The 14,618-nt window shown below is 41.9% G+C and overlaps 1 protein-coding gene across 2 annotated transcripts in view; it reads right to left on the bottom strand.

Moving 5' to 3' along the window:
- Positions 1-14,618, bottom strand: part of LOC122616604 (zinc finger MIZ domain-containing protein 2) — a 40,106-nt gene that overhangs the window by 6,031 nt on the left and 19,457 nt on the right. The window contains exon 1 of one of the 2 annotated variants that reach the window (XM_043792127.1): positions 9,946-10,758. The exons of the other annotated variant lie outside the window; for it this stretch is intronic. Within the exon in view, the coding sequence (XP_043648062.1) occupies positions 9,946-10,010 (65 nt within the window). The 5' untranslated portion in view covers positions 10,011-10,758. Of the gene's footprint in view, positions 1-9,945; positions 10,759-14,618 lie in introns of those variants that run through there. 2 annotated transcript variants of the gene reach the window in all.

Below are 14,618 nucleotides of genomic sequence, written 5' to 3'. Positions count from 1 at the left end.
TATTCCACCGGGCGTATGAGTAATTTTTGAAATTTTAGGTTTCAAGACAAGAGTAGTTAGAAAAATGTAATTCGCAAATTTTATTTTATAAAAAAATCTTGTGCTCTAGTTCAGCTTCAAGTTCTAATTTGTTATTTATGGAAAAAAACTTTATTTTTTCGAAGGGTAAAATCCTAAGCGAAACAACAAAAAAAGTCGCACATTAAAAATATAAAGTAACACGCTCACAATAATTGCGCATCTACAAAAGCAGCAAAACGCAAACACACACACTACACACACAACAACACAAAGGCAAATAAAGTTGGAAACAAATAAAAATAAATAAACCAAAAAAAAAACAACAACAACAAAGTACGTAACAAAACGTAACACAAAAGCTAACAACAATTGCAGCAGCGAGCGAAATGCAAATAAATGGCACACTAAGCGATTGGCTGATAATCGCATGACGAAAAGCCCGGGCCGGCAAAGTCTACTAAGATCGCTGGAGAATTGCCCAACAGGGGAGAGGGAGGGAGAGGGGGAAGAATTGGCCAGGCAGTAGAATCGGGGGAGGGGGGGAAGAATTGCTGGTGGAACTGAACCTGTGATTGCCGCGAGACTGTGACGATAAATTAGCATCGAGCACCTAGCAATTTCCAAGTGCAAAAACAGAGCGGAGAGGTAAACAGAGCAAAGCGGGTCATTAGGTCGAGTGTGCGAGAGAGAAGGGCAAACACGGCGGGAAAGAGATCGCAGGTACAGTCTGACTTAGTTGAGGCATTACAGTGCTCACTCGTGTGAAAAGAAACGCTCTGAAAAGGGCTACACTTGACTACCTTTGCGTCTGAATGAAACATTATTTATGATCAACTATAGATCGATTTTTAATAATAAATATTTTTGAATGATTTCAGAATTATAAACCTTTCTGCTTCGAAGCTTTCTCCCGCAAAGTATGCTATGCACATAGTGTAAGCAGCAAATTAACAGAAGAAACCATGTCAATCGCAATTTCTTATCAGCACGATGCACTTAGAAACCGAGTGACCTTCATCGAGAGAACTAAAATAAAGTTCTGAAAATAGTAAAAAGCTCAGATGCGAGATAAATAAACGAAAGACAGCGCTCGAAAACTGTATTCAAATGGAAAAGATATTGTGGAGCGCAGAATTCGAATGAGCAAACAACCAAGTTGCGCACTAGCGATCATATAATCGTCTCATTATGTGACTTGCACTGGAAAAAACTGAGTTACAGCAAACAGGCAGATCTCTGGTGACGCCGCATTGCTTTGTTTCAGTTTTTCAGTATTTTCAGTTTGCGAGTGGCGTTCTCGTTGTTGCAGCCTTTTGTACTTTGATTAGATATAAATTTCTTCATTGATTAGATAAAAACAAAGCAAAACAGGTAACTCGCAGGCGTGTGAGATAGAAAGGCTGTTTGGAAGCACTAAAACTCAGTTCAGAGGCCATCGGAAACACGTGCTCGCAGATATAGCTTCATATCGAAATCGGTGCACGATCTCTGGCCCCATCCCTTCTCCCCCATCCCCGCTTTACCCCTTTACCAGCCGATTCCGACGACTTTAGTTTGCTTGTGTAATTGTAAATTGTGCGCACTTTGATTTGCTGTGGTAATAAAAATTATTTCTCATTTGGCACACGAAATGATTTCCGTATGTCAACGGGCAGGGGCGTCGCTAAAGGTTTTTGCCCGGGGGCTTATGTTTTTTTTGTATCCAATTTATTTCGACTATATTTTCACAATTTATAGACATTGTTTCTGGCGCTATGAATTATGGCCCAGACGGCAATGCGACATTCAGGATGCCCAAAACATCCTTTTTCGGGGGGGAACACGTCTGGTAAACTTTATTACGCTGCCGCGGCACAACAATCCTTCAACGAATAAAAATCAAAAAAATCATACTTTTTCTCCTGATTTTCCTGTTCTATTTTTATTGTTCTTGTTGTTTGCGTGTTTTTTTTTTTTGTTCGATTTGCCTTTGCGTTTTTTGTTATATTCTGTTTCCATGTTTTTTATTCCACAGACGGCAGTTGGCGTCATGTAACAAAACAAGTAATATATACCATATACATATATACATGTATGTGTGCGCTTTAGAGGCCATGAAAAATTGTGAGACACGTGCGTGGAGCCAATGACAGAACGATATGTTGGGAATAGGTTCTCTCACCGCAGTGGGAGGTTTCAATCAAATGTGATATCAGAAGTGAGGCAGGCATTCAAAAGATTCAGAGCTTCATAAGAATTTTCAAATCATATAGATAATCAATAGCTTCCGATAATTTAATTTGAGCTTTGTGATGAATATTTTCTAATACCGCTTGTGGTAAAAAACCATTTATGAAAATGAAAAAAAATACTTCTGTACCCCCTGCAAAACCAATAACCCATCAACAATGTTGGACTTGCTCTCTTCGCCGTTTCAGGACCTTTTCGGGCTCATCAGTCACTCAAACTCCACTATGTTCGCTTTATTGTTTCGCTGCAGTTTCAGTCGACCCACCTCACAACCCACACCTCCCTCCGCTGAAATGCGTTTGACAGTTGTTTTTCAAGGGTGTTTGCAACTGAGCCATCGCACCACCGAAACCACCCGCTGCTGGCTGCACTTTTCGCATATGAAATACACACGCACACACACAAAAGCCAAAAAAATGAAAAAATACAACAAAGAATACTTTTTTCGACATTTTCTTTCACTCCTCCCAGTGCAATTTTGAGTTGGCAGTTGTCGTCTGTCTGTTTTTTGCCCCTGACTCGGTTGTGAATTCATTTTTTTCCATATTGGCCTGTCAAGGGAGGTTGTGTATGGGTTTTTCGTCCTGCCGCCTTCTTTTTTTTTGTGATTTGAGTACCCAAGGATGGGAGTAATTTTTTGTACGCAGCTTAGTTTCAGGACTTTGTATGCCATTCGCATTTGGGCGGCGCCTGTTGGTATGCAACACTTTTTGTCGCCTCAAGCTCAGTGGGAAAATTCTTGGCCTCATCTCTTGGCCTCGTCTCATCCCATTTAAATTGAATTTCCCGCCGAGTTTTCCTAGCCCTCTTCGATCGCTTTCATAATTCATCTGCCCTGGCATAAATTGCAATCAGAATGGAAATAAAAATAAATCAGCATAATAGACTCGAGCCCAGAAAACAAAGCAAGAAATAAAAAGAAAGCAACCACCAAGCAGGAGCAGCCAACAACCCTCCGCTCGAGTGGTTTTTTAAGCTGGGGGGGTGGAGAAGGGAACATAATAAAAATCGAACTGTAAACAGGGAAAAAAATAGAGAAGCCGAAGAAAAAGCTGCGGCAAAAAAGCGAAGAGAAATCGCGCAATTTTTGATTAAAAACCCAATGCAAATAATACAGATGGTCAGCAGGCGGATGGATTGTGGTGGTATGGTGGTGATTCCGATGGGATGGGCGCATGGGGGTTGGCAGTTGGGCAGATTTTTGAATATGTGCAAAAACATATTCAGCACTCAACCCCCTTTCAATCGCCGACAAAATGTTTGCCTCCCACTTTACGCTCGGTTTGCATTCTGCGGATTTGCAAATTCATTTTTATAAATGTTTTGCCGCTTGCGGTGGACAATAGGGAAAAACGGGCGGATCTCTGTCCAACATGTGGTATGAGTAATATTTGAAATATTTCTACCCCTCCTGTGTGTGTGCTGCTGTGTGTGCATGTTTTCAGCACCTGTAACTGGCTTTTATTTATTGGCAGACCCGGGAGCTGTTAGCTGCTGCTGCTGCCCTTTTGGAAATTGCGTATACGCAGTGTGCGCTGGGCCCTAAAATATTCGTTTTAGTTTTCAGGCGTGTGTGCCTATCGCTGTTTGTAATACAACTTTGTGTTTGCTAATTTGCATTTTCTAGGATTAGAGTTCAGGGTACAGTGGTCACTGTTGCAGCAATGATTTACGGAACACTAAAACCACAAAGTGTACGAGTTTTGTTCACTCAGTGGAAGATTTTGTATTCTAAAAATAATTGGAAAACTAATACATTCCAAACTAACTAAATTAATACATTTTATGACCTAGACGTAATAGATAAGTTTAAAAGGTCAAACGATGTTTGGAAGATGACACGTTCGGTATATATTCAAATCGAGTTATCAGGGCATTTGAACGCATGGTAATATTACTAAACGTTATGAAATATTCATGATGGCCACTGTGATCGCCACTTGGAAGAGATATTTACAGGTGTCTATGCATTGTTAAATTCGGAAATTGCATTTCACTGTTGGCTTCCCATTGTGTTTGTATTTGTAGTCGTCTGCTGTTTTGTCCTTGTGGTGTTGTAACCGAAATCGTTTTGATGGCTGATGGTGTCGCCATTGAAGTCTGCTCGTGTTGGCGATAAAAAAAAACTGGAAAAAGAAACCAAAACAAAACGCGCTGTGCTTGTGCTTGGTGTAACACACGCGCTAATCAGGTCGCTAATGGACGAACTACCAGAAAACCCCCAGCACCACCGACCACCCACAATACCCCTGTGACTATCAATCAGCGATGTGGTTTTTGCACACCTTACCCAGCGACTTTTTCGGCTTGGGGATCTGATGTTTCGGGTTCGATTTGCTGGCGGGTCTGGTTTTGCTTTGCTTTGCTTTGCTTTGCTTATCTTATCTATCGCGTTTTGCTCAAACTAAATTTATGCCAGTCAACGGAGACAGAAACAGAAACAGAAACAACATTGGAGAGGCCTTTTGAGCTGAGGATGGCGGGGATTTAGTACTCAGTGCGATCTATTCCATTGTCATCGGCATCGGCTTCGTTGCGTTTTTGGCATTTATCTAATCGCCAATTAAGTAAGCAAAAAACCCAACAAAAATCGTAAACATTCGGACAGACATAAACATTAAAAATAAATCGAAGGCTGCGACTGTCAACGCTCGCGACAACAACAGCAACAACAATAAAAGTCCACAAAAACAAATGTACGAAAAAAAGAAGCTGCAATAATTTCGTTCAAGTATTTTTGCACACTCACACATTGAGGAACATGCATAAATCACATTAAAAATAAAACAAAACAAAATAAGACAAAAATTGCAACAGCAGCACCAGCAAAACTTGAAGCGACTCAAAACCCAACGCATAAATCGCCAACGAAGACGTCGACAGCGACGCAGGCGTCGTACTTGAAAACCAGTTTCGAACAAAAATGTCTACTGAAGTACAGCTAAATAGCAGGCGCAAAAACAAAAAACCAAAATAAACCGATCGAAATGTGTACAAGAAAAATGTTTGCCCAAAAGTACTTGCCATCGGTAAAGGTTAACGCAGCAAAGATACGGCAAATATGGGACAGGAAGCGCTTCGATTGATAAGCAAAATCGAACTTAGCTGATATGTTGAGAAGCGCGTAGAGAGGCGCTGTGCCAACGAAACGCAGCCGACAGGTGGCGCCACCTGATCTCAGTGTGAGAGATTTTTCTTTGAAAAGATGCAAGAAATTAGAAATTAGTGAATACGCACTAGTGTCTAAAAATATTTGCAGTGATAACAGCGTTCTGCGCATCTAAAAATAATAAATTCTCCTTTAAGAAATATTAACTTGATTAGCAAGGGGTAGTTTGATTAGATTGGCTTTTGCTTTGATTTGGTTATCAAAATGATCTAATGCACTTGCTAACTTTGTAACTGCTTGTTCTAGAAAATCAACGATTGTTAACTAATCAGTTGGTTTTGCCAACATATGGCTTAAATATTCATACGTACTTATCATTTGCACTCACTTGCTTCCTGACTCTAATCAATTCTGCCCCTCCCTTCCCCTCTCTCTTTGCCAACCGCATTTCCAGCGCGTTCCATTCACAAAAACCCAGCGACCATTTTGCGGAGAATGCCAAATGCCGCGAGACTGGCGTACTATATGAAGGCACTACTACCTGGTCGTAAACCGCGATAAGCAATTATCGATAACTGAAATATTTCTGCATACCTAAACGCGATTTAATGTCGGTCAAAACAAGAGCAAAAGAAAAAAATGAAAAAGAAAAAGAAAAGAGCAGATGGTTGCGTACAGGTAGAGCCATTCAGAGAATGAAACTTTCCATTGTTCCAGTTGTTCTTTTGCACCGAAAAACATAATGAGACCGTGGGGAGTTTCGGTTTTGTTTCGGTTTCTCGCTATAGATATAGTACGATCTGCGGGTATAATTAGCTTGTCAGCCCCCCACCGCCGTGTGATAAGAGTTGGTTACCTCTGATTTGGAGCCCAGTACGTTCTGGGCCCATCGATTGCGATGGTAGTGTTATATTTGTATTTCTGTTTTTGTTTTTTTCAGTTTTCGGTGGTTGACAGTTATCTGTGCGGTTGTTGTGGCTGCTAAGCATATATTTTACTATATCTATGCGAATGTGTTGGTTACGGTGCGGTCTAGTTTGATATCAGGTTCGTTCAGGGGCTTTTAATTGGGTCGTTAAATGTTTTCGTTCGGTATTCGTTGCGTTTTGGGAACTTTTATCATGTGACTAAACGAACTCTGAATTGTGCGGAGTGGAGTGGAGTGTACGAGTGTGCGAGTGTGCGCCGACTCTTCAAGGTGCCTCGAAGAGCCCGAGGCGAGTCAAGAGTCAACTGCTTAACCCATTAATGTCCAATCAAATTCAAATTGTGCGATTAGATATGCACCATAGATCTAGTTCTCTCTCTGTCTCTCTCACTATCTCGCTTTGGCACTTTGGTGCCGTGTGTGTGACCTTCAATCTGGACTGATGACGGGGTTAAAGTCGGCGCGATTTTAGGGGTGGCTTTGTCGGCTTACACATGTAACTATTGTTGCGCCCTCGAGTGTGGATTTCGTTACGGGGGTTGCTCAGTTTCCAGCCCCCTGTCTGATGGGTTTATTAATATCGGACGCTCCTCCACTCGCTAAATGTTCCGTGTATGTTTCTGTTCTATTGCTGTTGCTGTTTCTGTTTGTTTCTTTCGGGGTTTAATCACCGAGAATGCAGTACGCTATCCCTCTTTGAACAGTGGCAGAGGGTTGTTGTTGCCTTCTGCGATTTGCAAATGGTTTTCCGCGTTTAGGTTTTGTTTTTCTGTCATTTACTCGTTTGTATCACATTTTTATTTCCCGTGTGAAAATCGCAAACAGTTGAGGGAAACAGGAAGTGGCCAGGAGCGAGGGATTCCCTTTCATACTACATACATAGGTAGCAATCTTTCTCAAGTCCTTTCGGTGGTTGCCTGATGATGGGCTGTGATTTGGTTGCCTCGGTGGTTGATTGATGATTGTCGCGGGCTTACGCAGTTTCTGTACTGTGTTCTGTTTTATGGGACGGCCAAGTGTGGGGCGGTGGTGGGTTGATGACATTAGAGGGTGTTTACGATAAGCTCAGGGCGTTAATTAACCATGGGATTGATCTGCCGAACCGGAATTTTAAACTGTTTCAACGTTAGTTCTCTACAAATAAACATAGAAGTGGATGCTCGTGCTGACAACTCTTTTGATAAATTACCAGAGAACCGGGTAATTTCAACACACTTGTAAAGATTTATTGCTGGAATTTTACAAATGTAAGAAGGATAACCTTAAAGATGAAAGGTTATATTTGCTGAATGGTTTGCTCTCTTATCTTCCGAGAAGGTCAATTCCCATCACATTCGCATATTCGGAATAATCTTCCAGCAATCGAGAAGAATGAATTCCAGATACTTCGAGACAAAACTGTTCACCGTTTTCTTGGGAACTCGCCGGCGACCCGAAGCGAAGTGCAACTACCTGTTTCTCTTGGGTTAAGAGCTGCGACTATTGCAAATGGGTTAAGGTTTACCTGTGGTCGGCATTTTTCCTTTTCTTACTTTAAGCCCCATACCCTTTCCGTTGCTCTCATCTTCTTTGCAGCGATGATGAATTACAAGCGAACCGAAAAATGTCTGCCGAGAGTTTTCCCATTGTCTGGGGGAAAAGAAGAGGGGGAGTTTGGCTGGGGAAAAATGCGTGGCATGTGAGAAAAAACGGCAAACGAGATACGGCAGGGAAAATGGTAGGGAAAACTGGAGTGGAGGGAGGCGAAGACGTTGCCTCGCTTCGAGTGACCTTTTTTCTTATATTGTTTTTTTTTGGGTTCCCCCCTTCATCTTGCCACAAAAGAAACTGAAACAGAAACAGAAGAGGCTACAAACACGAACACAAACACACGGGAAATGGGCGAAAACATTGTCGAACTGAGAAATAAGTGACAGACTTGAGCGGTTGTTTTCGGTTGTTCGGTTGTTCGCTTCTTGGGTTGCTCGCTCGTTCGCAAACGAAGCGGATCGTTGGGAAAATTTCTTTCTCGGTATCGATATACCCACTTCCATTTCCAAGTCCACAACCACATCCACAATTTACTTCTCGAGAACGATTCAATGGAAAAGGAAAACTCCGGCCACGAATACCTACTCTGCGTAGAAAACAAAGCAACAGCAGTAGGTCGAAATGTTTTTGGACTCAACTCAAACTGAATGCTTTCTTGGCTTCACTTCAGATACTTTTCGAGTGTATCTGTATCTGTGTTTTGGTGTCTCGGTGTATCGGTATATCGGTGTATCTGTGTGTCTGTGTGTCTGCGTCTATTTGCGTCTGCCTGTGTGCGTGTCAATTATGGGTCAGCTGTGCGTGAGAGCGAGAGAGCATTAGGCGAGGGGGCGGCGTGAGGAGGCGGTCTAACTAACAGCTGATGTGGGAATTCGGTCAAAATGAATCCACCGGCTGGCTCTTTAAAGTATCTCAATGGGTTTTCCCGGCAACGAGGGTGTCTTCGTGTTTCGTAGAATTTAATTTGGGCGGTTTCGTTAATTTACTGAAAATGCTGGTGCTTGATACGTTTAAATAAATGGACTGAATTTATTAACTCTGAAGACATTTACCCCTCATTATTTTGTAGGTTTTAAAATCATTGGGAGTATTCTAAAAATGTGTGGCAAGTAAATATTTTTGTAGGCTTATTCTAGGTTTTTCAATGTTATTGGTTGTCACTATTTTGGGTCATAAATATTTGTAATTTGCTGACAACAAAAATGAATTCAAAACTTTTCATTTAACTAAAAATGTATATTTAATAAAATTGTCACCACTTGGCCCGAGAGTAATTGTAACTCTTCTTGCTCAACACTTAAAACTAATTCAACTACACAACTAATGCTATGGTTTATAAATATGCACATGATTCCAACAACAAACAAAGCATAAGGAAAAGGCACAAAAAAAATTTACATAAAATATCTAAAAACAAAAGCACATTCCATTTGATTATTTTGATTGTTCGTAATTTGGATACAAGCACAACAATTAAAAGTTTCTAGTGGATAAGAAATAAAATTGTTGATGGCCATAAAGAATTTTTGTCTTTGTGTTTATAAATGGTTTTATTTTTAGCCAGGTGTGTGATTATTTTTAGCCAGTCGGATTTTATTGACTGTCAAGTTGAGAGGCACACCGACAATAAGTTGAAGTTTAAAAATTCTTTTGGCTCGTTTGCTGTGATTTTTTGTTATGTTTCTCTATTTTTTCTTTTTTTCATTTTTGGTTTTGTTTTGGTTTAAGTGGAATTTATTTTTAGATATTTTACCTAAGTTTTCTTTTTCTTTTGGGTTTTATGGCAACAGCGCGTGGTGTGTAAATTGTTGTTGTTCGTAGTTGATGTTAAAGTTGTAGTTGCTGTTGTTGTTGCTGTTCTTTTTTGTTTTGGCTGGGACAGGTGCACCACGTGAAGAAGAGGAAGAAGCGACAGCAGCAGCAGCTGTGGAACGCTATCTCTCTCCCCCGGCTTGTTGCTGTCTCTTTCGCCGCTGTTATCAGTTTATCACTAGAAGGGTTTTTCTTCTGGTTTGCTTGCTTGCTTGTTTGTTTGTTTGCTTTGGTTTGGGCACTTTTCACTGTTTGCTTTGCAGTTTGTTTATCAATTTTCAAATTTCAATTCTTTGAGAGGTTCTTCAAAACTTACTTTTTGGAATTGCGCTTCGTTGTTTGTTTGGAATACATGGGAATTTTGTCAACAATCAATTGCATGGCATCAACAAATACATGGGACAACAACACTTGTCTCTCTGTGTTGTTGCTGCTGTTGTTGTGGATTTATTATAAATTGTTGCTGGGTGTTTTTTCGTTTGTTAACTTTTGTGCTTCAAAATGGTTCACTGCAGCATTTTCAAACACTCACTTTTTCTTACTTTTCACTTCTGTTCACTTTTTGTTCACTTTTTGCTCATTTGTTTTTTCGTATCTTTTGTTTGTTTGTCACGCTTTCACATTTGTTTTGGGATGTTGCACAAGTTTGTTGTTTTCGTTTTTCTCTTCTCTTTAAATATTTTCTTTCTATTTTCTTTTTTGGTTGCCTAGCAAATTGTTGTAGTTTAAAAACGATTTAATTTTGTTGAAGAAAATTTCAGCGATTTTTTTGTGCTAGTTTTATGTGATAATACTGTTGTTTATAGTAATCCAAGTGGTTGTTGTGTGTGTGTTGCTGCTGCTAACAGGAACTATGTGGCACTTAATCCAAAAAATGTGCTGTGGTTTGTTTGCGTTTTGCTTCGTTTGTGAACTTTGCCACTTGAAATTGGTTGCTTGCTGGTGTTTGGTGTTTTTTTTTTTTATTTTTTCGAAAAACTAATTACGCGATTTTTCGAAAATTTCTGATAACTGTTTCGTTTCACTGAGCCGTGGCTTTGAGATTTTGGCCTGGCTTTTTGGCGAGCTGCGCTTTTCGATTCGATTCAACCGAACGACGACAACGTTCGACGGCAGCCAGAAAGGAACTGAATGAAGTTGGCAGTTGGCAGCTGAGCTGACGTCCGGCGACCGACTGAGCAGAGCGGTATGCCGATGCCGTGCAGCTGCGACTTCGGCTGCTCACCCACACGAATGCAACCACGGAGCGCACACAGATAAGCGCGCGCTCTCTCTCTCTCTCTGTCTCTCGGGTTGATTTATTTCAGGTTGGTATTTCGGATTTCGTATTTCGTATTTCGTAGTTCGTCGTATTTCGTATTCATTCGGTCTGTTAAGGGGCGACGACGCGCGAGCACTTAAGTAAAATAATAATTATGTATACGTATGTCAATTTGTTTGACTTCTTCGCCTCGCGGGCCCCTTGCTTTTGCTTTCCATGCGGAAAAAAGGAATATAGTAGTTTTTCTACTCCGCTTTCTGCTACCTTTTGGTCGGCGCTCTCTCTCTCTGTGCAGAGCTCTGCTTTGGCAGCATGCTGTCTGAGAATCATACCTTTCTGCTTTCTGCTACCTTTTTGCGGGCAGCTGACATTTATTGGGTTTGTTTTGAAAGCGTTTAATGGCTGCATGCGTGTTTGCGTGCAAATGTGTGTTTGTGTGCGAGCATGTATGAGTGTTTGCGTTAAGTAGATTTTTCAGCACATTTGTCTTAATTGTTGTGATTTGTGGTTGATTTTTGAATGATTTACGGCGTGTGCAGCGCCATCGGGATTAATTGTTTTTTAAATGTCAGCAGGGCAAGAGACATATTTTATTTTTAGCTGGGTTAAGCATGAATAAGGTAAATATTTATTTATTTATTGATATTTGCTAGTTCATTATGTATGTATGTACCATTGGTACATAAGTTATAGTTCAAGTTCCATTGATTGGTAAAATCATTAAATCCCCGTCTGATAAATTGGCAACCCTTTTGCCGAGCAGACCGCAAAATTGAAATACTTTAATTACCCGAATAAAAAACATTTAACAATTTAATCTGAGCATATCAATTGCCCACACACGCAAACACACACACACACACACCCACTCTCCTCTCTCACGCGCTCTTTCTCTCTCTCTCTGGGCCGAAATCCACTCCCAATTTATCACTCAATTAGCACAGAAAAATGTAGTAGTGTATTTACTACGCTTCTGGGCTCGGGCCCTCGTGCCATCTCTTTCGCCTCGCATATACCCATCTCTCTCGCCGTCGACGTCGCTGCTTGGCACAGCGTGAGAAACTCTCGTCGGCTTTCTGGTATCGGGTGTTCATCTCAATGAAATTGTAGCATATTTGTTGCCATATCGAGATTAAATTTTCAAAACACAAACGAGCACAGCACGAGAGAGCCAGAAAGGGAGGGCGCTATGCGGCGCAAAAGAGACAGCATGTGCCGAAGTGAAAGAGAGAGAGTGTGTGAGAGAGAGAGAGCGAACACAGTTCGTTTGTATGCGTGGCTTGTAAGCTTTTGTATAATGTTTGAGGTGGGCACACAATATTCGGGTGCGGAGTACGAAGGTGGTTCCAGTGGGTGGTTGGGTGGCTGGGTGTTTTGTGGGTGGTTTGTTGGGGTCGCGATTTATTGATGACGTCGACGCCGACGGCGACGGTGACGGCGACGACCACGACGACTGCGCTGCGACGACCGTGTTAATGTGTTTGTTGCTCTCTGGCATAAAATTATGTTTTATTTTATTTAACATGTTCTGGCTCGATTTTTGGCAGTCCTTGTCATAATTCCCATGAAACGCCCGTGGATTGAGCGAGAGGGCTAGCGAGGTCCTGTGCGAAAGGAAGTCCTTTTTTCTGGCTCGAGTACCAGGCAACAGCAACAACAAGAACAACAACAATCGCCGACAGTTGTGCGCTGACGACGATGATGATGGAAGTAATGATGATGTTGCTCCGTTGGCAGAGGCTGCTTCATTGGGTTATGCTTATGGGTTTGTGTTTGGCTTCGGGTTTGGGTTTGAGTTTGGGTTTGAGTTCAGGCCTCACATTCACACACGAGTGGCTAAAATCCCTGTGTGACTGTACAGTGGTCACTCACATTGGACATTATAGCGGTTCATATTTTTACTAGAAAACTATTCCATTTTATCACTGGGCATATCAAGCTAAAAACGTAGGTTTTTGGAATACAGTTTTCTACATAATTTTATATTGTTTGTAAGCACTTTTTCTCCCTTCTACGTATTTAATATTTATTTTAGAACTTTGTGAAATATTTTAATAATATATGTACGTTGGTGGCGAATATTCGAGGGACTACTGTGCTCATGAGTGTGCGTTTGCACGGTGTGTAAAAGGAGGTGTACAGCGTTGTAGGCCGTCGTCATCGTCATCGCTTGCTGCTGTTGCTGCTGCTGCTGTTGCTGTTGCTGCTGCTGTGATGCTGCTGTTGCTGATGTGCCGATGTTGCTGCCGCTGCTGCTGCCGCCGAGGGTGATGGTGAGGGTGTGGGGGTGGCGGAGGGACAATGGGTCTGTTTGTTGCTCGGTGCCCGGTACCCGGTTGCCGGTCCTCTGCCTTTTCCTCCGACCCCGTTTTCCCCACCCCGTTTTCTCCATGCCCTGCATTTCCCTCATCCTGCCAGTATCTGTATCTGTATCCGCATCTGTATCTGTGTAAATGCGTTGGTTGTTGGCTTGTTTCGTCGTTCCTCCCCCTCTCGCTATGGCACACCTCCCCCGCTCTACCCCACCCACTGTGTGTGTGTGTGTGTGTGTGTGCGCGTGTGTTGTGTGTTGGTTCCTGTGCCTGTTCCTATTCCTGTTACTTTTGCTGTGACGACGACGCAGACCAGAGCACTGTGCACCACATACAGGGTGTCCCGGGATGTGTGGGGGTGGGCAGGACTATTAGCTAATGGCGAGGCCAAAGGTTCACCACAAGGTTTGTGCATTAAGGTTTATTCCGGAATGTTCCAGAGTTGATAAACGGAATAAAAGCATTCTGATTAAATTGCGTTTATAAATTTAAGTCCTTGTTTGCTGCTTATTGCATTCTTGTTTAATAATTTCATTGAAATGTAAATATTCATAAATAACATATTTTATAAACAAATCGTACCTAATAATGATTTTAATTTTATTTTGGCTCTATTTGTCGGTCCAATCAGGGTGCCCATAAAATATGTGAAATATGGTCGAATCATTTTAAATAAACATGTTGATAATTAATGACTCTGGGTGCTTGCTTAAATGCATTAAAACCGCATAAATCTAAATTGTCATCGAAGTTGTCAGTATAACTGGCTTACGTATCACCCTGTTCTGGCTGCCAAAAGCGGCTGTAAAAACAATTTAATGCATAAAACGACAAAAATCTGGTTTTCACAAAAACCGAAAACCCAAACCAGCAGCAAAAGCAACAACAACAGCAACAAAAGCAAAAGCAAGCGACGAAAGCACTGCCACCAGTTGTTGGATTCCAGGGGCGAGGCGGGGGGCACTGCGGTGGGGTGGAGCTTGCCCCCAGGGGGAGTTAGGAAGCTGATGTTGCTGCTGGAAGAAGAACTCGCAGCAGCAGCAGCAGGAGCAGCAGCAACAGCAGCAACACTCAAAGCAGCAACAACATTAGCAACAGCAACACCAAAGCCAGCAGCAACAACACTTGCAGCAACAACAGCAGCAACCACACTTGCAGCAACAACAGCAACAGCAGCAACATCAACAACAAATGTTGAGATTACGTTGAAAGTAACTGCCAACGGGGGCAGCGAAGCCAGCAGAAGCAGCAGCAGCAACAGCAGCAGAATGCAACGCATTTGGACGAGTGCAGCACTAAAATCAATTATGTAGCCAGCGCAGCAGCAACATCGCAGCAGCAGCAGCAGCAACATCAGAGACTGCAGCAGCAGCAACAGCAGCAGCGTGAAAATAGTAGTGAAAAAAAGAGAAATAG

Source organism: Drosophila teissieri, chromosome 3L (assembly GCF_016746235.2).
Source record: "Drosophila teissieri strain GT53w chromosome 3L, Prin_Dtei_1.1, whole genome shotgun sequence".
In the NCBI taxonomy this organism is placed as follows: Eukaryota; Metazoa; Arthropoda; class Insecta; order Diptera; family Drosophilidae; genus Drosophila; species Drosophila teissieri.
The sequence above is the reverse complement of the archived record's forward strand: the minus strand, read 5'-3'. Positions and strand labels throughout refer to the sequence as shown.